The 23,443-nt window shown below is 39.6% G+C and overlaps 1 protein-coding gene across 3 annotated transcripts in view; it reads left to right on the top strand.

Moving 5' to 3' along the window:
• The window catches only part of LOC128688736 (E3 ubiquitin-protein ligase Mdm2), an 84,326-nt gene that overhangs the window by 45,891 nt on the left and 14,992 nt on the right, over window positions 1-23,443 (top strand). For all 3 annotated transcript variants that reach the window (XM_070084455.1, XM_070084456.1, XM_070084457.1), the window contains exon 4: window positions 7,707-7,780. In XM_070084455.1, the coding sequence (XP_069940556.1) occupies window positions 7,707-7,780 (74 nt within the window). The remainder of the gene's footprint in view (window positions 1-7,706; window positions 7,781-23,443) is intronic.

Raw genomic sequence — 23,443 nt, 5'->3', positions numbered from 1 at the left:
CATTCAGCCCAGACTTTTTATGTCCCCATCTGTTGTAGAAAGCTTCCAGGTTGTCTATGAAAGCAGCTTTGATGTTATCCTCTTTTAATACCCTTGTGATTTTAGTCCACAGATTTATCTCCTCTGGGCATACCCAAAAACACTTCCCTGTTTTAATACTGCTTGTAGCTAGTTCTTGGATATCTGCACAAGGGGCGTGACACCAATTTCCACAAAAATGACAATTTATCCATGTGGAAGCCCGTTTGTTTGATTTATTGCAGACTACACACAGCTTCATAATGATTTGAATGGTTGATTTACTGTAATTCTACTAGCAACCTCTTGAATACTCTATTAATAACCTCCTTAAGTAAAGCTCTAGCTATCTGTATTTCTATTTTTAACTACTTTTATATCAGGACAGCTTACCTGAGTATGCTCCTGGAGTTTGTTTTATATTTATTGTGCAAGAAAGGTATAAAATACCGACAATATGAAAGTTAAGACACATGTGCAACATCTGGATATCTTTATTGTAGACGTTTCGCCATCCAGTGGCTTTATCAATACAGATCCTAGGACATAACTCCAAGGCCGAGGGACTGATTACCTCATCTTTTGTATATAGTTCTACTGTCTTCCTATTATGTCCTAGAATCTGTATTGATAAAGCCACTGGATGGCGAAACGTCTACTACAATAAAGATATCCAGATGTTGCACATGTGTCTTAACTTTTATATTTATTGTTTGTGTTTATAAGGGTGCCTACAACCCCATCTGTTTACAGTCTGCTTTATTGTCCAACGAATCCGTTTGAAACCGGCCAAGGGTTCGGACCAGTCGAGGGTTCGGTCCAGTCGAGGGTTCGGAGCCAGTCTGATCTGATCAGTGGGTCACTTATTTAAAACATACTGGTCGGTGATTTGGGCTAACACATGAAGGATCTACTGGAAAATTCTACCCGAGTAATATGTTATTTGATTGATACAAAAGTATAACTTGCGTGTTGAAGAAACCGGTGACTGCTGGCAACTCCTACAGTGACGAACGGTCGAGCCTCAACCCTTGTTTATCAATCGCTGTATCTAGCTTTTCTAGTTTTTCTTTTTGGCCTCCACCACAATAAATGCTTAGGTAGGGGGTGTGTGGACCAGGTGTTTACAGTGAAACATATAAGTGAACAGTATTTAGATAAGGCTAAAGAGGTCTTTGTGGCATTTATGGATTTGGAAAAGGCGTATGACAGGGTGGATAGGGGGGCAATGTGGCAGATGTTGCAAGTGTATGGTGTAGGAGGTAGGTTACTGAAAGCAGTGAAGAGTTTTTACGAGGATAGTGAGGCTCAAGTTAGAGTATGTAGGAAAGAGGGAAATTTTTTCCCAGTAAAAGTAGGACTTAGACAAGGATGTGTGATGTCACCGTGGTTGTTTAATATATTTATAGATGGGGTTGTAAGAGAAGTAAATGCGAGGGTCTTGGCAAGAGGCGTGGAGTTAAAAGATAAAGAATCACACACAAAGTGGGAGTTGTCACAGCTGCTCTTTGCTGATGACACTGTGCTCTTGGGAGATTCTGAAGAGAAGTTGCAGAGATTGGTGGATGAATTTGGTAGGGTGTGCAAAAGAAGAAAATTAAAGGTGAATACAGGAAAGAGTAAGGTTATGAGGATAACAAAAAGATTAGGTGATGAAAGATTGAATATCAGATTGGAGGGAGAGAGTATGGAGGAGGTGAACGTATTCAGATATTTGGGAGTGGACGTGTCAGCGGATGGGTCTATGAAAGATGAGGTGAATCATAGAATTGATGAGGGAAAAAGAGTGAGTGGTGCACTTAGGAGTCTGTGGAGACAAAGAACTTTGTCCTTGGAGGCAAAGAGGGGAATGTATGAGAGTATAGTTTTACCAACGCTCTTATATGGGTGTGAAGCGTGGGTGATGAATGTTGCAGCGAGGAGAAGGCTGGAGGCAGTGGAGATGTCATGTCTGAGGGCAATGTGTGGTGTGAATATAATGCAGAGAATTCGTAGTTTGGAAGTTAGGAGGAGGTGCGGGATTACCAAAACTGTTGTCCAGAGGGCTGAGGAAGGGTTGTTGAGGTGGTTCGGACATGTAGAGAGAATGGAGCGAAACAGAATGACTTCAAGAGTGTATCAGTCTGTAGTGGAAGGAAGGCGGGGTAGGGGTCGGCCTAGGAAGGGTTGGAGGGAGGGGGTAAAGGAGGTTTTGTGTGCGAGGGGCTTGGACTTCCAGCAGGCATGCTTGAGCGTGTTTGATAGGAGTGAATGGAGACAAATGGTTTTTAATACTTGACGTGCTGTTGGAGTGTGAGCAAAGTAACATTTATGAAGGGATTCAGGGAAACCGGCAGGCCGGACTTGAGTCCTGGAGATGGGAAGTACAGTGCCTGCACTCTGAAGGAGGGGTGTTAATGTTGCAGTTTAAAAACTGTAGTGTAAAGCACCCTTCTGGCAAGACAGTGATGGAGTGAATGATGGTGAAAGTTTTTCTTTTTCGGGCCACCCTGCCTTGGTGGGAATCGGCCGGTGTGATAATAAAAAAAATAATAAAAAAATTATCACTATAGTTGACTGGTGGAAATTTTGGAGGAGGGACGCTTTTTCTGTAGTAATAATTGCTTCTCGTTGTGTATATTGCGACCGCTGGTAACTACAGGTTATATGAAATTCACAGTAACGTCTGGTATTTCAAGAAAAAAGAAACTAATGAAAGTCACTCCTCTCCACTAAGTACCATTATAATACTGGTTAGTTGCTACTACAACACTGTATTCTGCTACTCACTGGTATCACTAGATTATATGCGAGTACACTAGCAGGCCAGGAAGATTATTAAAAACAGCTGACCTGTGGTAAGTTTCTGGCGACTTCTGGCACCTGCCTCTATAGGCTTATCACTTCATTTACAAATTCACCTGTTTTCAAATGATACTTTAGCCTTTATCATCTATATACTAGGGAGCCACTGTAGTATACACTATAACACTATGTATACACAATGCTATCAGGGAGACTTTCTTTCCTCTGACAAGAAAAGTTCAATTATTATTATTTTTTCACACGGCACCCAGGCCTATGATTCCCCTCTGGTAGTAAACTCTGCTAGGTAGTGCACACTAATTCTCCTTTTTTGACTCAGTATATAATGTTTTCCGCCCAAGATTGGTTCCAGGCGCTAGAGGGATGTATCGTATAGGATTGATGACACAAATTAAAGTTCTAGCACGTAAGAGCGACCGTGAAAACACGAGAAAACCCGGAGCACAACGAGGCACGCTGACACACACACACATGCACAAAAAAAAAAAAAAAAACTTGACCATTATGGTATAAGAGGCCATGCGCTTGCATATTTCAAATCTTACCTTACTAATAGGTATCAGTATGTCACCATTAAAGACACAGCATCAACAACACAGCCACTTGATGCTGGAGTTCTGCAGGGAAGTGTCCTTGGTCCCCTGCTCTTCCTCATATACATCAATGATCTTCCAAATGTATCTCAACACCTGAACCCCATTCTCTTTGCTGACGACACGACTTATGTCATCTCTCACCCTAATCTTGCCACCCTCAACACCCTTGTTAATGAGGAGCTGATCAAAATATCGACTTGGATGACAGCCAATAAACTTACGCTTAACACTGACAAAACCTACTACATTATGTTTGGTAGCAGAGCAGGAGATGCGCAAATTAACATTAAGATCGACAACACTCTAATTGCCAGGCATAATGAGGGCAAATTCCTAGGCCTATACCTTGACAACAACCTGAACTTCAGCACCCATATCCAACACATAACCAAAAAAGTATCCAAAACGGTTGGGATCCTCTCCAAGATACGATACTACGTGCCGCAAACTGCCCTTCTCACACTATACCATTCACTTATATATCCCTACCTCACCTATGCTATCTGTGCTTGGGGTTCAACTGCAGCAACACACCTAAAGCCAATAATAACCCAACAAAAAGCCGCAGTAAGAATAATCACTAAATCCCATCCCTGGCAACACCCCCCCCCCCCTCTTCATAGATCTAAACTTACTCCCTGTTCAGTGCATCCACACTTACTACTGTGCAGTCTACATCTACAGGACCTTAAATTCCAATATTAACCTTGACCTTTAAAGGAGGGGTTTGGGATATTGGCAGTTTGGAGGGATATGTTGTGTATCTTTATACGTATATGGTTCTAAACTGTTGTATTCTGAGCACCTCTGCAAAAGCAGTGATGATGCGTGTGGTGAAAGTGTTGAATGATGATGAAAGTATTTTCTTTTTAGGGATTTTCTTTCTTTTTTGGGTCACCCTGCCTCCGTGGGAGACGGCCGACTTGTTGAAAAAAAAAAAATGAACATTTTCATTAATCCATGACTTTTTTTCGAAATTATATAATAAACATGCTATGTAACATATAAACATGTTAAATACACCCCACAGTTGAATAGATTAACATAAATATGAGATGTTAGGTGTAGATGAACGTGTATGAACAAAACCAGATGCAATTGTCTGCTTGTTTACATACTCTGTGTCTCTCTCTTCTCTTATTTACTTGTTCTCTCTCTCATTTTTTCGTTTTACCTCGTTTACTCACCTCTCACCTCACATTAAGACTATAAATATTTTAAGGTAAGTAATGAGTGTACTGTATATGCATTTTATCACTCTAGGGTGCTTTAAATGTCGTAATATACTATTACGTGTGGGTTGGGTGGCCTGGCTGGCTACCATACCTCCCACACCTGACTTCCTAAAAATAAATGCTACTTGTCTCTCACCTTACATTAAGACTACAAATATTTTAAGGTAAGTAATGAGTGTACTGTGTGTGAATTTTACTTTTTATTGTTTTTAATTCCTAGTTCTATTGCTAACTTAATATCTGTTAGAGTAAACTTGTTATCTGGCATTTATATGTATTTATAAGTAAAAAAAATGGCATTCTCCTTTCCGGTAATGTCCGCTCTCCGGCAGTAGCCTGGAACCTAACCCGCTGTATAAGTGGGGCCTTACTGTAAATACACCTACCATTCGATTTACGACCGAGTTCGGTTCCGAGAAACTGGTCGAAAGTTGAAATGGTCGTAAGTCGAACTTTACTACTGAATATCAACAAAACATTTTTGTAATGACTTTATTTTATTGTTTTATTTTGGTATTTCATGTTTTACTTTACTTTTTATGTTGTTAGTACTGTATTTTATACAGTAAGGTTTAGGATAACACTGTGTACAACACAAATAGTTGTTTATTTCCCAGAAATTTGGCATAAAAAACATGGTCATAAGTCAGATGGTAGGTGTATTACTAAATTTAACCCTTTGACTGTCGCAACCCCCAATCCTGAGGTGTCTCCTGGTGTCGCAAAATTTAAAAAAAAAAAAAAATTTTCTCATGAAATGATAGAGAATCTTTTCCCGATTGTAATGACACCAAAAAAACGAAATTTGATGGAAAACTGACGGAATTATGCTCTCGCGAAGTTAGCGACCTCGGTGCTGTTTACAAATCGGCGATTTCGCCCACTTTGAGCCCTATTTTTGGCTAATTCCATTGTTGCAGTCGACCAAACTCATAGCTATTTCTTTAGAACTCCATTTTTTCTATCGATTGAGTACAAGAAACTGCCCATTTACCGATTTCAACTACCTAATAATGTGGTCAGAAATTTGCAATTTGGCCAATTTCACAAAAACTAAAAAATATGACAATTTCAAAATAAGGTCCAGAATGAACAATGCAGACATTCCTGGCTCTAAAATAACATTTTCTTTGCTCATCAGTCATGTCTCCAGGCCCCTCTGATATTACTCTTGCTTTCTATTTTGAATTTTTATTCAAACAAAAAATAGAAGACTTACTATTATGCAGACTACTGCAATACTGTAATAATTGTATAAATAACATCAACCCATTCATGACTGCATATTAGAATGGCTAGTTGGACATTTATTCGACAATGGCATCATTTGTTTACTTTTGAACATTGGCAAAAATCAAACATTTCCCCTACTTTGAGCTCCATTTCTAGATTCTTTTTATAGTAAAATCAATCAAAATCACCTCTATTTCTATAATATGTTTTCCATTCTATCAAATGAGACCAAGAAAATGAGAATACAACCATAAATACGGTCAGAGTTTTTTTTTTCTCATTATGCACTGTGTGCTCCAGGATTTTTTTTATATGGTGCACACTGACCACACAGACCCATTCTCTCACATGTGGGCCTACCAGCTTTCTCCTGCTTGATTTGAAGCCGCTAGAATTTATGAGTATATATACGTCAAAGTTACTTCAACAGTGTATCAGTCTGTAGTGGAAGGAAGGCGGGGTAGGGGTCACCCTAGGAAAGGTTGGAGGGAGGGGGTAAAGGAGGTTTTGTGTGCGAGGGGCTTGGACTTCCAGCAGGCATGCGTGAGCGTGTTTGATATGAGTGAATGGAGACAAATGGTTTTTAATACTTGACGTGCTGTTGGAGTGTGAGCAAAGTAACATTTATGAAGGGGTTCAGGGAAACCGGCAGGCCGGATGGTGAAAGTTTTTCTTTTTCGGGCCACCCTGCCTTGGTGGGAATCGGCCAGTGTGATAATAATAATAAAATAATATACATCAAACACGGTACCTCGTAAGACATATATATACGGCCGCGACAGTCAAAGGGTTAAAAGGAGAAGCTTTCATTTTTCCTTTTGGGCCACCCTGCCTTGATGGGATACAGCTGGTTTGTTGAAAGAAGATTATTGTTGCTCAAGATTAATAGATTGGCAACTTATTAGGAATTCATCCTGTGTAGGTGTGATTAATGTTATAATTATTTGCAGTTCTGTGATTGTCCATTGCAAGAACTGATTTAGAAAGACTTGCGTGTTTCTTTATCTAGCTAAATGTACAGTGGTACCTTGAGTTTTGAACAGCTCTCAACTTGAACAATTTTGTAAGTGTATTTTTGGGGGTTTGAAATGGACTAATCTAATTTACATTATTCCTTGTGGGAACAGATTTGTTCGGTAATGGCACTTGAGCAGCCTTCTGGAACGAATTATGGCCGAAACTCGAGGTACCACTGTGTATATATTTTGGGTGTTACTTTTTTTTTTACATTGATCATCTCCCATCAGGTGGTGTGGAGGGTCTTTTGTAATGTCCAGATAATGGTACATGTGCCTTCTTATTTGGGTCATAGATGTGTTAACAAAATTTGCACTTTTTTTAGTTAAAAAAAATCAAGCATTTTTATAATTCATAATATAAATCCAACTACCTGGTTCCCATAACACTTGTAAATATTTCAGGCTATTGGTGTCAAGAAACATCATACCAGCACATGAAGTAACTTATATGAAATCACTGCCTCTTTTTGTAAGTGTATCAAGCAGACAAGAGAGAATAATTGATCCAGATTCAGTAAATTATCCAAATAGTCAGTCTACTGCTGTGAAGACTGACAATAAATAAGTGTAAATAACATAAGTGAAACTAATGGCAAAACAGCACTTCCAGCTGATGACTGCTTAGCTACAAATAGTAAACCATCAGAATTAGGAAGTGCTTCTACAACTTTGAATTCTGAACATGTCCAGGGATGTTTAACCACCTCCCCAGGTCCTGGATCATCTAGACAGAAGCCTGAAGAATCGTTGCCTTGTAGGAAGAATCATGAACAAGTAGTTCCTCCTATCTCTTTCTCCAGGGTCCTGCTTCCGTCTCATCCTAGCACTGGATCTGAGTCAGAGTCTGTCTACAGTTGTCAAGGATATGAAACAGGTATGAAGACTTAAGTCATTATTTAACCTCCTTTTTTTTTAAAGTATGAAAGATATTTTTATCCTACATAATACAGTAACCTGTTGTAGTACAATATTTCCATCTCTTACAGTAATCATAAATCTGCTTTTTGGTATTTTATCAGTGAGCTTAATGGTGGATTTGTACCTTTGAGTTTTTTTTAGATCTGTAGAGTATTTTATGTGTTTGTCACTGACACTTTTTTAAAATATTGTAATGCTTGAAAAAAAAAATACATTCCTGCCTGAGACAGTATGAAATACCACTTAGGTTGTTAGATTGTCATCCAGAGGCTCAACAGCATGTGTTCAACAATACAACTATCTAAATAAACCTGCATGCATTGAGAAAGTAAAATGATACATGGTTGAAAAAAAAACTGTGGACACATGCCATGCATTATAATTGGAAGAGAAAGAATACAGAGAAATAAAATGTTAAAATTTTTATTTATTTATTTATTTATGTCTTTGCAAATAGTACATTTAGATTATGTATTTACAATAATGGGTTGCAATGCAAAGAGAGCCTCTATTATGCCTAGGCATTATGGGCCAACTTAACATTATTGGCTTACTGACTACTTAACACTAAGAATTATATCATAGTTGTACAGTAGAATATTAATTATAAGTGAATCTAATTTATATAAGACAAAAGATAGTCACGTATTCAAAAATGCTTTTTGTGAAAACAATGATTCAATTATATTCCTGTCAACAATGGATAAAAGGTTCAAAAGTAATTGTTGAAATTATGATATGGGAATACAGAATTGAGTATGTGAGTACTGAGTATTTAGCATTTAGTCTAGGGTGATTAAGTGGCTTCTGAGAAGAGTCTTAAATTGATTTTCAGACCGGGTTACTTTAGTATCTTCTGGTAATGAATTCCATATTTTGGGGCCCTTTATGTGCATAGAGTTTTTACACAGTGTGATATGGACACGAGGTACATCAAAAAGAGATCTGTGTCTTGTGTTATGGTCATGTGTCCTGTTAAGGTTGGTGAGGAGAAGTTTGAGTGGATGGTTTATATTTGTGTGTATTGTTCTGTGTGTATAGTAGGCACTTGAATAAGTATGGATGTTCTTAATGGTGAGCAGATTTAGACTTTTGAAAATTGGTGGAGTATGCTGGTGGGAGTGGGAATTTGTTATCATTCTGACTGCTGCCTTTTGCTGGGTTATTAGAGGTCTTAGGTGATTTAATGTTGTTGATCCCCATGCACAAATACCATATGTGAGACAAGGGTATATGAGTGAATGGTACAGTGCCAGGAGAGCTGATTGTGGAACGTAGTACCTTATCTTTGATAGTATGCCTACAGTCTTAGAAATTTTCTTGGTGATTTGTTGTATATGTGTCTGGAACTTACAGCTGCTGTCAAGGTGGATACCTAGGAATTTTCCCTCTCCCTCTGCAAGTCTTGTGACTGATGATCCGTTTAGTGTTATGTTAGGTGGATCATTTGCAGTTTTGTTTCCAAACTGAATGAAATAGGTTTTATCAGTATTCAGGCCAAGTTTATTAGTCACTAGAAAGTCTTAGTAATGAAATTGTGAGAAACTCCTATGTATCCGTAGCCATTTTTAACCCTTTGACTGTTTCGGTCATATATATACGTCTTACGAGCCACCATGTTTGACTTATATATACAGTGGTCCCTCAATAATCGTCCGGCCTGAAAGTCATCCATTTCGGAAATAGTCCTGTTTTTTCGTCAAAATATTGGCTCGGAAATGGTCCGGTAACTCACTAATAGTCCTTCGTTCCGGACGCGTATGCACGGTCTGAGCGGCCTCGAGCCGCCTCGGCCTTTCCTTCCCAGCCAGTGTGCCATTGTTTACCAGTGAGCGACGGTCCCCTCATGTGCTCCAGTGAAATATTTCATAATATTTCATTTATTTTAGTGCTTGCAAGTTATTTAAGTGCTAAATAAGCTACCATGGCTCCAAAGAAAGCTCCTAATGCCAAGCCTTTGGTAAAGAAGGTGAGAAATACGATTGAATTTAAGAAAAACATCATTGAACAATATGATAGTGGCGTACGTGTGGGCGAACTGGCCAGGATGTACGTATAACAAATCCCGTACAACCATATCTTCCATCATAGCCAAGAAAAAGGAAATCAAGGACGCTGTTGTTGCAAAGGGGGTAAATATGCTGACAAAAATGAGATCACCAGTACTCGAAGATGTTGAGAAGTTATTATTGGTGTGGATAAATGAGAAACAATTAGCAGGAGACAGTCTTATGACGTCGCTTATTTGTGAAAAGGCTAGGCAGTTGCATGACGATTTGGTAAAGAAATTGCCTGCAACTAGTGATGATGTGAGTGAATTTAAGGCTAGCAAAGGCTGGTTTGAGAGATTTAAGAAGCGTACTGGCATACACAGTGTGGTAAGGCATGGTGAGGCTGCCAGTTCGGACCACAAGGCGGCTGAAAAATATGTGCATGAATTCCAGGAGTACATAAACAGTGAAGGACTGAAACCTGAACAAGTGTTCAATTGTGACGAAACAGGCCTCTTTTGGAAGAAAATGCCAAAGAGGACCTTCATTACACAAGAGGAAAAGGCAATGCCAGGACACAAGCCTATGAAAGACAGGCTGACGCTAATGTTCTGTGCTAATGCTAGTGGGGATTTCAAAGTGAAGCCGTTACTAGTGTACCATTCTGAAAATCCCAGTGTGTTCAGGAAAAACAATGTTATGAAGAGTAAATTGTGTGTGTTTTGGAAATCTAATAGTAAGGCATGGGTCACGAGGGAAATTTTTGTAGAGTGGTTCAACGAAGTGTTTGGCCCTAGTGTGAAGAATTACCTCCTGGAAAAGAAATTGGATCTCAAGTGCCTCCTAGTAATGGACAATGCACCTGCTCATCCTCCAAACTTGGATGACCTAATTCTGAAGGAGTTTGGGTTCATCACAGTAAAGTTCTTGCCCCCGAATACCACTCCTCTCCTCCAACCCATGGACCAGCAGGTCATTGCAAACTTTAAAAAATTCTACACCAAAGCAGTGTTTGAAAGGTGCTTGAATGTGACCTCAGATACTCACTTGACCCTACGAGATTTTTGGAAAGAACATTTCAGTATTCTCCATTGTGTAAGCCTTATAGGTAAGGCTTGGGAGGGAGTGACTACCAGGACTTTGAACTCTGCTTGGAGAAAATTGTGGCCAGATTGTGTCCACAAGAGGGATTTTGAAGGGTTTGGGGTTGACCCTGATGAGCCTATGTCAGTTGTTAAATCCATTGTGGCACTGGGGGCTTCCATGGGGTTGGATGTGAGTTTGGAGGATGTGGAAGAGTTGGTGGAGGACCACAACAAAGAGCTAACCACTGAGGAGCTGCAAGAGTTTCAGCAGGAACAGCAACAGATGGCAGCTCTGAATCTTGCTGCAGAGGAGGAGGAAGAGAGATGGAAGAAAGTGCCTTCTTCAGAAATTAAGGAGATTTTTGAAATGTGGGGTAGGATGGAAAGATTTATGGAGAAACATCACCCAGAGAAGGATGTTGCAAGCCATATCGGCAACTTGTACAGTGACAGAGTCTTGGCCCATTTTAGGGAAGTTTTAAAGAGACGCCAGAAACAGAGCTCTCTGGACAGTTTTTTTGCGAGACAGGACTCCAGTGACTCTCAAGGTGGTCCTAGTGGCATTAAGAAACAGAGAAGAGAAGTAACCCCAGAAAAGCAATTGGTACCCAAGGTGTTGATGGAAGGGGATTCCCCTTCCAAACAGTAATTCATCCAATCAGTCTCCTTCTCCAGTCTTCCATACACAAAGAAGAATCGCCAATAAAGGTAAGTGTTTAATTCATCATGTGCCACTGTATTGTTTATGTACTACATCTATATTTCATGTAACAAAATTTTTTGTTTTAATACTTCTGGGTGTCAGGAACGGATTAATTGAATTTACATTATTTCTTATGGGGAAAATTGATTCGTAAATCGTCCATTTCGATAATAGTCCCACTTCCAGGAACGGATTACAGACGATTATTGAGGGACCACTGTACTCATAAATTCTAGCGGCTTCAAATCAAGCAGGAGAAAGCTGGTAGGCCCACATGTGAGAGAATGGGTCTGTGTGGTCAGTGTGCACCATATAAAAAAAATCCTGCAGCACGCAGTGCATGAGAAAAAACACTCCGACCTTTTTTTTTTAACCCTTTGAGGGTCGACCGGCCCTCTCCGAGACTCGTTCTCAGGGTCGGCCAAATTTAACCCTTTCAGGGTCCGTCCCGTAGATCTACGGCTTTACGTTCAGGGTCCAAACCGTAGATCTACGTCATGAGCTCAGCTCACTCTGATAAACTGTGAGTGGTAAATTTGGGCCTAGATATGAGAGAATACATCTATGTGGTATGTGTGCACCACATAAAACAAATCCTGCACCACACTGTGTATAATGAGAGAAAAAAAACTGAGACCATGATTTTCGATTAAAACAACGACTTTGCAGTGTTTTTTCGTATGTTTTTTATAGTTGTATTTGTGATTTCTTGGTCTCATTTGATAGAATGGAAGACATATTACAGAAATAGAGATAATTTTGATTGGTGTTAGCACTGGAAATGGCTTGAAATTGAGCTCAAAGTGGCGGAAATGTTAAATTTTTGCCGATGTTCAAGAGTAAACAAACGACCTCACACGTCTAATACACGCCAGCTGGTGGGTCTAATATACATTCACAAATGTGGTGATGATATTTATACAATTATTACAATATTGCATAACAGTAAATCTTCTATTTTTTGGTGTGAATAAAAATTCATTATGTGAATAAAAAATCAAGATGGAATTTATTTGTAAAGCCTCAAAACATAACTAATGAACAGAGGAAATGTTAGTTTAGTGCCAGGAATACCTACATTGTTTATTCTGGACCCTATTTTGAAATTGGAATATTTTGAACTTTGTGTTAAATTGGCCAAATTACCAATTTCCGGTCACTTTATTTTGTAGTTGAAACAGTTGACTTGGTGATTTCTTGTGCTCAATCGATAGAATAGAAGTAATACTAGTGAAATAGCTGAGAATTTGGTCGACTGGAATAACGTAATTGGCCTAAAATGGGAGTCAAAGTCAGCAAAATCGCCGATTCGTAAATATCGCTGACACATCAAAATTCACGAGAGCATAATTTCGTCAATTTTCCATCAAATTTCATACTTTTTGTTTTATTACATTCACAAAAAGATTCTCTACCATTTCATAAGAAAAAATAACAATTTTTTTTTTTTAAATTTTTGGACACTGGGGCACCACTTCAGATTTTGGCCTTGAACCCTGAAAGGGTTAAAAAAAAAATAACTTTCTCTTATGAAAAGATAGAGAATCTTTTCCCGATCATAATGACACCAAAAGTTTGAAATTTGATGGAAAACTTACGGGATTATGCTCTCGCGAAGTTAGCGGTCTCGGCGATGTTTACACATCGGCGATTTTGCCCACTTTGAGCCCCATTTTCGGCCAATTCCACTGTACTAGTCGACAGAAAACATGAATATTTCACTAGAACTCCATTTTTTCCATCGAATGAGTGCAAGAAACGACCCATTTATCAATTTCAACTATCCAGTACAGTGGTCAGAATTTAGCAATTTTGCCAATTTCACACAAATTTCAAAAGATGCCAATTTCCGAATAGGGTCCAGAATAAACAAGAAAGACATTCCTGGCACTATAATGACATTTCCTCTGTTCATAAGTCACGTCTCAAGGCCCCTCTTATATTCTTTTGCTTTCCACTTTGAATTTTTATTCTCACAAAAAATAGAAGATTTACTGTTATGCAGACTACTGCATTAGTGTAAAAAATGGTATAAATAATATTGGCGCACTTGCGAAAGAATATTACACTCACCAGTTGATGTGTATTGGACGTTTGGCATGATTTGTTTACTTTTAAACTTTGGTAAAAATCGAACATTTCTGATACTCGGAGCTCAATTTCAAGGTACTTTTCATTGTAAAACCAGTCAAAATCATCTCAATTTCTGTAATATGTCATCCATTCTATAAAATGAGACCAAGAAAACTAGAATACAACAATAAATACCATACGAAAATACAGTGCAAAGTCGCTGTTTTATTCCAAAAAAACGGTAAAAGCTTTTTTTTTCTCATTATGCACTGTGTGCTGCAGGATTTTTTTTTATACTGTGCACACTGACCACATAGACCCATTCTTTCATATGTAGGCCTACCAGCTTTCTCCCACTAGATTTGAGGGCGCTAGAATTTAGGCGTATTAGTACGTCAAAAACCCTGGGTCGTAAGCTGTACTAGTATGGCCGAAACCCTCAAAGGGTTAATTAAAATGCCGACTTTGTGGTCTATTTTCATATAGGAATTATGGTTGTATTTTTGTTTTCTTGGTCTCATTTGATAGAATGGAAAACATATTATAGAAATAGAGGTGATTTTGATTGGTTTTACTATAAAAAGAACCTTGAAATGGAGCTTAACCCTTTCAGGGTCCGTCCCGTAGATCTACGGCTTTTCGGTGAGTGTCCAAACCGTAGATCTATGCCAAAATTCTAGTGCCGTCAAATTTAGAGCAAAAGCGCTCATAGGCCTACATGTGAGAGAATGGGTCTGCGCCGTGGGTGTGCGCCATAAACAAAAAATCTAGGCGCCTGCATAGCATTGTGGGAACGCCGGCTCATTCACCCTTGTTCACCATGCCTCGTCACAAGTCATCTCTCACTCCCCGGAAAATTGGGACTCTCCTCTTCCTGTCTGATAGTTCTGACACTGATGGAAGTGGAAATGAAGACGAATTCTACGGCTTTGATAAGTTAGTGACCAAAAATAATGACCAGGATATCGATAATAGTGCAGAAAACCCCGACGATCCTCGACCTTCTACCTCTGGTGTGGGCACTCGTGACTCACGGTCGGGTGTTCCTAAACGTAAGAGAAAACTAATATTTTCCCGTGGCCAGGCCTCTGACTTCAGTAATGACGATGATTCTGACGTGGATTGTGATTTTATTGCGCTCGACGATCATTCGAGTAGTGATAGTGAGGAAACATTCACCAGTGAAGCGTCGGTATGTTCGCCGCCGCATGCGCTCGGGTAGTGTACCCTATGCTGTGCCCAGGGGACGGAGTACATCCCGGAGTACATCCCGGAGTACATCTCGGAGTACATCCCGTGGCCCTACACCCGTTTTAGGTAGTGATAGTGAGGATGATGTGGCTACACTTGGCATGGATGGGCCACAGGCATCAGTGGATGGTGTTAGTGGTGCTGGTGGTGGTAGTGGCACCGCCATGCGTGACTCACTGTGCCACGCGGGGACCCACGCTGCTGACTCGTCAGTTCAAGGACAAAGCGGAGCGTCACCCACCAGCCCGCCACAACCACAACCACCTGTACAACCAGCCTATGATGTCCAGTATCCACCAGCAAACCGTATCTGGGATTGGCAGCAAAATCCCAATTTTGTTCCCAGCCCTCACCACTTTGATGACTCTCAAAGTGGAATTCTACCTACCTGTCCCCTTGGAACCACGGCCAATGAACTGGAATTCTTTGAATTATTCTTTGACCAGCCATTGATGGAAATTATTGCCAGGGAAAGTAATAAGAATTTTCAGTACACCATGGCAAATACGATCTTATCACCACAGTCAAGACTACACAGGTGGAAAGAGACGACTGTTGCAGAAATGTATTTGCTTTTTGCAACAATAATGCTTATGCCTCACGTCTATAAGCATAATATAAAAGCATACTGGTCCACAGATCGGCTAATTTGTACCCCATCCTTCAGTGAAATAATACCAGTGAACAGGTTTATCTTACTGTTACGTATGTTGCACTTCTCTGACAAAACCAGGCCTGACAGAAGTGACAGGTTATACAAGATTAGAAATGTTTTCATGTATCTCAAACAAAAGTTCAGGATATACTTTTATCCATTCAAGAATCTTGTAATTGACGAGTCTTTGATTTTGTTCAAAGGTAGACTGTCATTCAAGCAGTATATACCGAGCAAGAGGAACCGCTTTGGTATAAAATTGTTTGTACTCTGTGATTGTGACAGTGGCCTGGTGTTGGATATTGTTGTATACACAGGTAGTAAAACATTGAAAGATACCAAGATGTTATTGGGTATCTCAGGTGACGTAGTGAGAAACATGATGGCACCTTATCTTGGTAAGGGCCATACATTATATACCGATAACTGGTACACAAGCCCATTACTCAGTGATTTCATGCGAGTGAACAAGACAGATGTGTGTGGCACAGTGTGTTCTAATCGTAAACATATGCCCAGGCTCAACGCAGGTGTTCGTGGTGATGACGTGCAGGTGTTTACTGCCAATGACATCATGGCATTACGGTGGCATGACAAACGAGATGTCACATTGTTGACAACCATTCACCGTAATGAAATGCAAGACAGTGGCAAAGTTGATCGAGTGACTAATGAACGTATTCGAAAACCAGTGTCAGTGATTGATTATACACAAAACATGCGCTTGGTTGACAAGTGTGACATGCAGATTGGTTTTGTTGACTGTGTTCGTAAGAGTTACAAGTGGTACATGAAACTTTTCTTCCATCTCATGGACATTTCAATGCTGAATGCATATAATATGTACCAAATAAAGACTGGTAACAGACCACCGTATTGTGAATTTTGTTTGTCTGTTGTCAGACAACTCATAATGAAGTACCAGGTAACAACACCTGCAATACAACATGGTCCTCGAATTCATCACAATATACCCAAGCGTTTGAGGAGAGAAGGTGATCATTTCATAATACAGCTTCCTTCAACTCAAAAGAAATTTGCTCAGAAGAGATGCATTGTCTGTGCACAAACAAAACGACGGCAACAAAGACGCAAAGACACTCGGTTTATGTGTGAGGAATGTAAGGTGCCTCTGTGCATGGTGCCTTGTTTCAAGGAGTTCCACAAGCTCCAGCAGTTCTAATACCATGTCCAGTGATTGTAAATATGTAAATATATGATAGAACATTAGTATTATACAATATTTGTGCATGTTTATTGTAATGAACAACAGTGGTAAACAATAATATGATAATAACTTTAGTGCGGTTATTGTGTTCAATACAGTGAGTATATATATATCAATTATATACAGTATTGGTCTCTCAGGCCCCAAATGTTAGTAGGAATAGAAAAAAATTGGAAAAGAAAAGAAAAAACAACTAAAACAACAAAATAATATAATACGCGTATGTGGAATTCGTCGATGTTGCCGCCACCACATCATTTTCTATAAACTTCTTGGCACTGTATCTCGGTAAGTAATGATCAGATTCTATTTTTTTTTGTTTTATTACCTTCACAAAAATATGCTCTTTAATTCTGTAAGAAAAAATAATTTTTTTTTTTTCAAAATTTCGTGGACACTGGTGCGTGACTTCAGATTTTGGCCTTGGACCCTGAAAGGGTTAAAATAGGGGTAATGTTTGATTTTTGCCGATGTTCAAAAGTAAACAAATGATGTCTTTTTCCAATAAGTGTCCAAGTAGCCATTCTGATATGCAGTCATGAATTGGTTGACATTATTTATACAATTATTACAATATTGCAGTAGTCTGCATAACAGTAAATCTTCTATTTTTTGTTTGAATAAAAATTCAAAATAAAAAGCAAGAGTAATATCAGAGGGGCCTGGAGACATGACTGATGAACAAAGAAAATGTTATTTTAGAGCCAGGAATGTCTGCATTGTTTGTTCTGGACCCTATTTTGAAATTGTCATATTTTTTAATTTTTGTGAAATTGGCTAAATTGCAAAATTCTGACCACGTTATTGGGTAGTTGAAATCGGTAAATGGGCAGTTTCTTGTACTCAATCGATAGAAAAAATGGAGTTCTAAAGAAATAGGTATGAGTTTGGTCGACTGGAACAATGGAATCAGCCGAAAATAGGGCTCAATGTGGGCAAAATCGCCAATTTGTAAATATCACCAAGGTCGCTAACTTTGCAAGAGTGTAATTCCATCAGTTTTCCATCAAATTTTGTTCTTTTGGTGTCATTACAATCGGGAAAAGATTCTCTATCATTTCATAAGAAATTTTTTTTTCAGAAATTTTGCAACACCAGGAGACACCTCAGGGTTTGGGGTTGCGACAGTCAAGGGGTTAAAATAGCCTTTAGTCATATGAAAGGAAAAATGCTAAAAAAAAAAAAAAAAGATTAGGATTTGTAAAATACCATTTTATTTTAGCATTGGTAGTATGGTGTCCACAACTAAAAGAATAATTAACAAAAAGGCACAATACCGTGACTGAAACGATACACAAATAACCCGCACATAAAAGAGAGAAGCTTACGACGACGTTTCGGTCCGACTTGGACCATTGACAAAGTCACACTAACAGAGGTGGAGCAGGACGGCTATATATAGGCAGGAAGAGGTGGAGGTAGTAGTAGTAGTAGTAGTAGTAGTACAAGAATTGTATATAATACCGACAGGATGAAATTAAGACACATGCACAACACCCGGGCATCCCCATCGTAGACGTTTCGCCATCCAGCCAGCCACTGGATGGCGAAACGTCCACAACAAAGACAACCAGACGCCGCACATGTGTCTCCTCTGTGCGCTTGCTCTCCCTCTGTGGGTATCTAGCTCTCTTGCAGTGCTCCCCTTCCTTTGTATTTGACTGGCCGTCATCCTTATTTCCCACTTCTACCACTACCACTACTACTACCTCTTCTTCTTCTACTACAACTACTGATGAAATTGAGACACATGTGCGGCGTCTGGTTGTCTTTGTTGTGGACGTTTCGCCATCCAGTGGCTGGCTGGATGGCAAAACGTCTACGATGGGGATGCCCGGGTGTTGTGCATGTGTCTTAATTTCATCCTGTCGGTATTATATACAATTCTTGTACTACTACTACTACTACTACCTCCACCTCTTCCTGCCTATATATAGCCGTCCTGCTCCACCTCTGTTAGTGTGACTTTGTCAATGGTCCAAGTCGGACCGAAACGTCGTCGTAAGCTTCTCTCTTTTATGTGCGGGTTATTTGTGTAACTAAAAGAAATATGAACAAACTAGAAAAAAGTTCAAAGATAAACAGCATATAGCTGTACCAGTTTTTTTTTTCTTGGATTTAGATTTAAATTAGCTTTATATTCATTAAGTGTGAAAGTAGTGAGAGAATGTGTGCTGCAGGGAAATAATCTACATACAGTAGTATTAATGTAGTTTTTAAATTTACTATAGCTTACAGCTATGTAAGAGGTAGAATACATTTGCAACAAAAAATTAAGCTACTGCACTAGAATATAAGTAAAAAATAGGACCCTTTAATGCACTGTGAATCACTTTAAAAATGGCAATATTTTGCTTGGTTTACAAGCTTTTCTAAGTCATTACTAAAATATTGAATAAGCAAGTCATTGACAACTAAAATCATTCACTAAGTATGTGTGGACGGAATATTTAGTTCACGTTACTTAATTGGCTGTTTGTGTGGTCATGCACATGCGTAGCTTTGAGAAAAATGTGCTCCCAGTATTAAAAAAAAAAAAGTTATGAAGTAATGATGAAAGCATTTAATACTGGCTAACAGGAAGAAAAGGAAAATGTGATTACCACATCTAAAAGGATACAATAAAACAATTGACAAGGAAGATTTACATACATTATCATTAGCAAGAATATGCTATAACTATTAACTCTTTCAGGGTCCATGCCGTAGATCTACGACTTTACATTCAGGGTCCAAACCGTAGATCTATGCCAAAATTCTTGTGAGAGAAGGGGTCTGCGTGGTGTGTGTGCGCCGTAAAAAAAATTCTAGGCGCCCGCATAGCATTGTGGGAACTCCGGCTCAGTTACCTTTGTTCACCATGCCTCGTTGCAAGGCAGCTCTCACTCCAAGGAAAATTGGGACTCTCCTCTTCCTATCTGATAGTTCTGACTGATGGAAGTGGAAATGAAGATGAATTCTATGACTGATCAGTTAGTGACCGAAAGGACTGACCAGGTTATCGATAATAGTGCAGAAAACCCTGACGATCCTCAACCTTCTACCTCTGGTGTGGGCACGCCTCAGTCATGTTCAGTTGTACCTCATCGCAAGAGAAAACTATTATTTTTGCATGGCCAGGCCTCTGACTTCAGTAATGATGATGTTAGTGATGTGGATTGTGATTTTATTGCTCTTGACGATCATTCAAGTAGTGATAGTGAGGAAACATATTCACCAGTGAAGCGTCGGTATATACGCCACCGCATGTGCTCGGGTAGTGTTCTCTATGCAGGGGACGGAGTACATCCCGTGGCCCTACACCAGGAATAGACAGTGAAAGTGAGGATGATGTGGCTGCACTTGGCATGGATAGACCACAGGCATCAGTAGGTGGTGATAGTGGTAATGGTAGTGCCATGGCAATGCTTGACTCACCAGCCCAGGCTGGGACCCGCACTGCTGACTCCACAGTTCAAGGACAAAACGGAGCATCAGCCACCAGCCCACCACAACCACAACTACCAGCACAGCCAGCTTATGATGTCCAGTATCCAACAGCAAACCGTATGTGGGATTGGCAGCAAAATCCCAATTTTGTTCCCAAGCCCCACCAGTTTGATGACTCTCAAAGTGGAATTCTACCTACTTGTCCCCTTAGAAACACTGCAAATGAACTGGAATTCTTTGAACTATTCTTTGACCAGCCCTTCATGGAAACTATTATCAGGGAAAGTAACAAGTATTTTGAGTACACCATGGCAAATACGATGATATCACCACAGTCAAGACTACACCGGTGGAAAGAGACAACTGTTGCAGAAATGTATTTGGTTTTTGCAATAATAATGCTTATGCGTCATGTCTATAAGCATAATATAAAATCATACTGGTCCACAGATCCGCTAATTTCTACCTCGGCCTTCAGTGAAATCATCCCATTGAACAGGTTTATCTTACTGGTACGTATGCTTCACTTTTCTGAGAAAACCAGGCCTGACAAAAGTGACAGGTTATACAAGATTAGAAATGGGTTTATGTATCTGAAACAAAAGTTCAACATGTACTTTTATCCATTCAAGAATCTTGTACTTGACGAGTCTTTGATTTTGTTCAAAGGTAGACTGTCGTTCAAACATTATACGTATACCTAGCAAGAGGAAACGCTCTGTGACTGTGACAGTGGCCTGGTATTGGATATTGTTGTATACACGGGAAGTAAAACATTGAAAGATACCAGGATGTTATTGGGTATCTCAGGTGACGTAGTGAGAAGCATGATGGCACCTTATCTTGGTAAGGGGCATACATTATATACTGATAACTGGTACACAAGCCCTTTACTCAGTGATTTCTTGCGAGTAAACATGACAAATGTGTGTGGCACAGTGCGTTCTAATCGTAAACATATGCCCAGGTTCAACACAGGCACTCGTGGTGATGGGGAGCAGGTGTTTACTGCCACTGACAACATGGCATTATGGTGGCATGACAAACGAGATGTCACATTGTTGACAACCATTCATCCTAACAAAATGCAAGACAGTGGCAAAGTTGATAGTGACTAATGAACATATTCGAAAACCAGTGACAGTGCTTGATTATACACAAAACGTGCGTTTGGTTGACAAATGTGACATGCAGATTGGCTTTGTTGATTGTGTTCGTAAGAGTTACAAGTGGTACATGAAACTTTTCTTCCATCTCGTGGACATTTCAATGTTCAATGCATATAATATGTACCAAGTGAAGACTGGCAACAGACCACCATATGGTGAATTTTGTTTGTCTGTTGTCAGACAACTCATAATGAAGTACCAGGTAACAACACCTGCTATATAAAACTGTCCTTGAACTCCTCAGAATATACCCAAGCGTTTGAGGAGGGAAGGTGATTACTTCATAATACAGCTTTCTGCAACGAAGAAGAAATTTGCTCAGAAGAGATGTGTTGTCTGTGCACAAACAAAACGACGGCAACAAAGATGCAAAGACACTCGGTTTATGTGTGAGGAATGTAAGGTACCTCTGTGCACGGTGCCTTGTTACAAGGAGTTTCACAGGCTGCAGCAGTTCTGAAAACATGTCCAGTGATTGTACATATGTAAATATATGATAGAACTTTAGTATTATACAAGATTTGTGCATGTTTATTGTAATATTATAATAACTTTAGTGCAGTTATTGTGTTCAATACAGTGAGCATATATTTTTTTTTTTTTTTTTTTCAACAAGTTGGTCGTCTCCCACCGAGGCAGGGTGACCCAAAAAAGAAAGAAAATCCCCAAAAAGAAAATACTTTCATCATCATTCAACACTTTCACCACACTCACACATTATCACTGCTTTTGCAGAGGTGCTCAGAATACAACAGTTTAGAAGCATATACGTATAAAGATACACAACATATCCCTCCAAACTGCCAATATCCCAAACCCCTCCTTTAAAGTGCAGGCATTGTACTTCCCATTTCCAGGACTCAAGTCCGACTATAAGAAAATAACCGGTTTCCCTGAATCCCTTCACTAAATATTACCCTGCTCACACTCCAACAGATCGTCAGGTCCCAAGTATCATTCGTCTCCATTCACTCCTATCTAACACGCTCATGCACGCTTGCTGGAAGTCCAAGCCCCTCGCCCACAAAACCTCCTTTACCCCCTCTTTCCAACCCTTTCGAGGACGACCCCTACCCCTCTTTCCTTCCCCTATAGATTTATATGCTTTCCATGTCATTCTACTTTGATCCATTCTCTCTAAATGACCAAACCACCTTAACAACCCCTCTTCTGCCCTCTGACTAATGCTTTTATTAACTCCACACCTTCTCCTAATTTCCACACTCCGAATTTTCTGCATAATATTTACACCACACATTGCCCTTAGACAGGACATCTCCACTGCCTCCAACCGTCTCCTCGCTGCTGCATTTACCACCCAAGCTTCACATCCATATAAGAGTGTTGGTACTACTATACTTTCATACATTCCCTTCTTTGCCTCCATAGATAACGTTTTTTGACTCCACATATACCTCAACGCACCACTCACCTTTTTTCCCTCATCAATTCTATGATTAACCTCATCCTTCATAAATCCATCCGCCGACACGTCAACTCCCAAGTATCTGAAAACATTCACTTCTTCCATACTCCTCCTCCCCAATTTGATATCCAATTTTTCTTTATCTAAATCATTTGATACCCTCATCACCTTACTCTTTTCTATGTTCACTTTCAACTTTCTACCTTTACACACATTCTCAAACTCATCCACTAACCTTTGCAATTTTTCTTTAGAATCTCCCATAAGCACAGTATCATCAGCAAAAAGTAACTGTGTCAATTCCCATTTTGAATTTGATTCCCCATAATTTAATCCCACCCCTCTCCCGAACACCCTAGCATTTACTTCTTTTACAACCCCATCTATAAATATATTAAACAACCATGGTGACATTACACATCCCTGTCTAAGACCTACTTTTACCGGGAAGTATTCTCCCTCTCTTCTACACACCCTAACCTGAGCCTCACTATCCTCATAAAAGCTCTTTACAGCATTTAGTAACTTACCACCTATTCCATAAACTTGCAACATCTGCCACATTGCTCCTCTATCCACTCTATCATATGACTTTTCTAAATCCATAAA

The sequence above is a fragment of the Cherax quadricarinatus genome, chromosome 13 (assembly GCF_038502225.1).
Source record: "Cherax quadricarinatus isolate ZL_2023a chromosome 13, ASM3850222v1, whole genome shotgun sequence".
In the NCBI taxonomy this organism is placed as follows: Eukaryota; Metazoa; Arthropoda; class Malacostraca; order Decapoda; family Parastacidae; genus Cherax; species Cherax quadricarinatus.
This window is presented reverse-complemented; position numbering and strand designations above follow the sequence as displayed.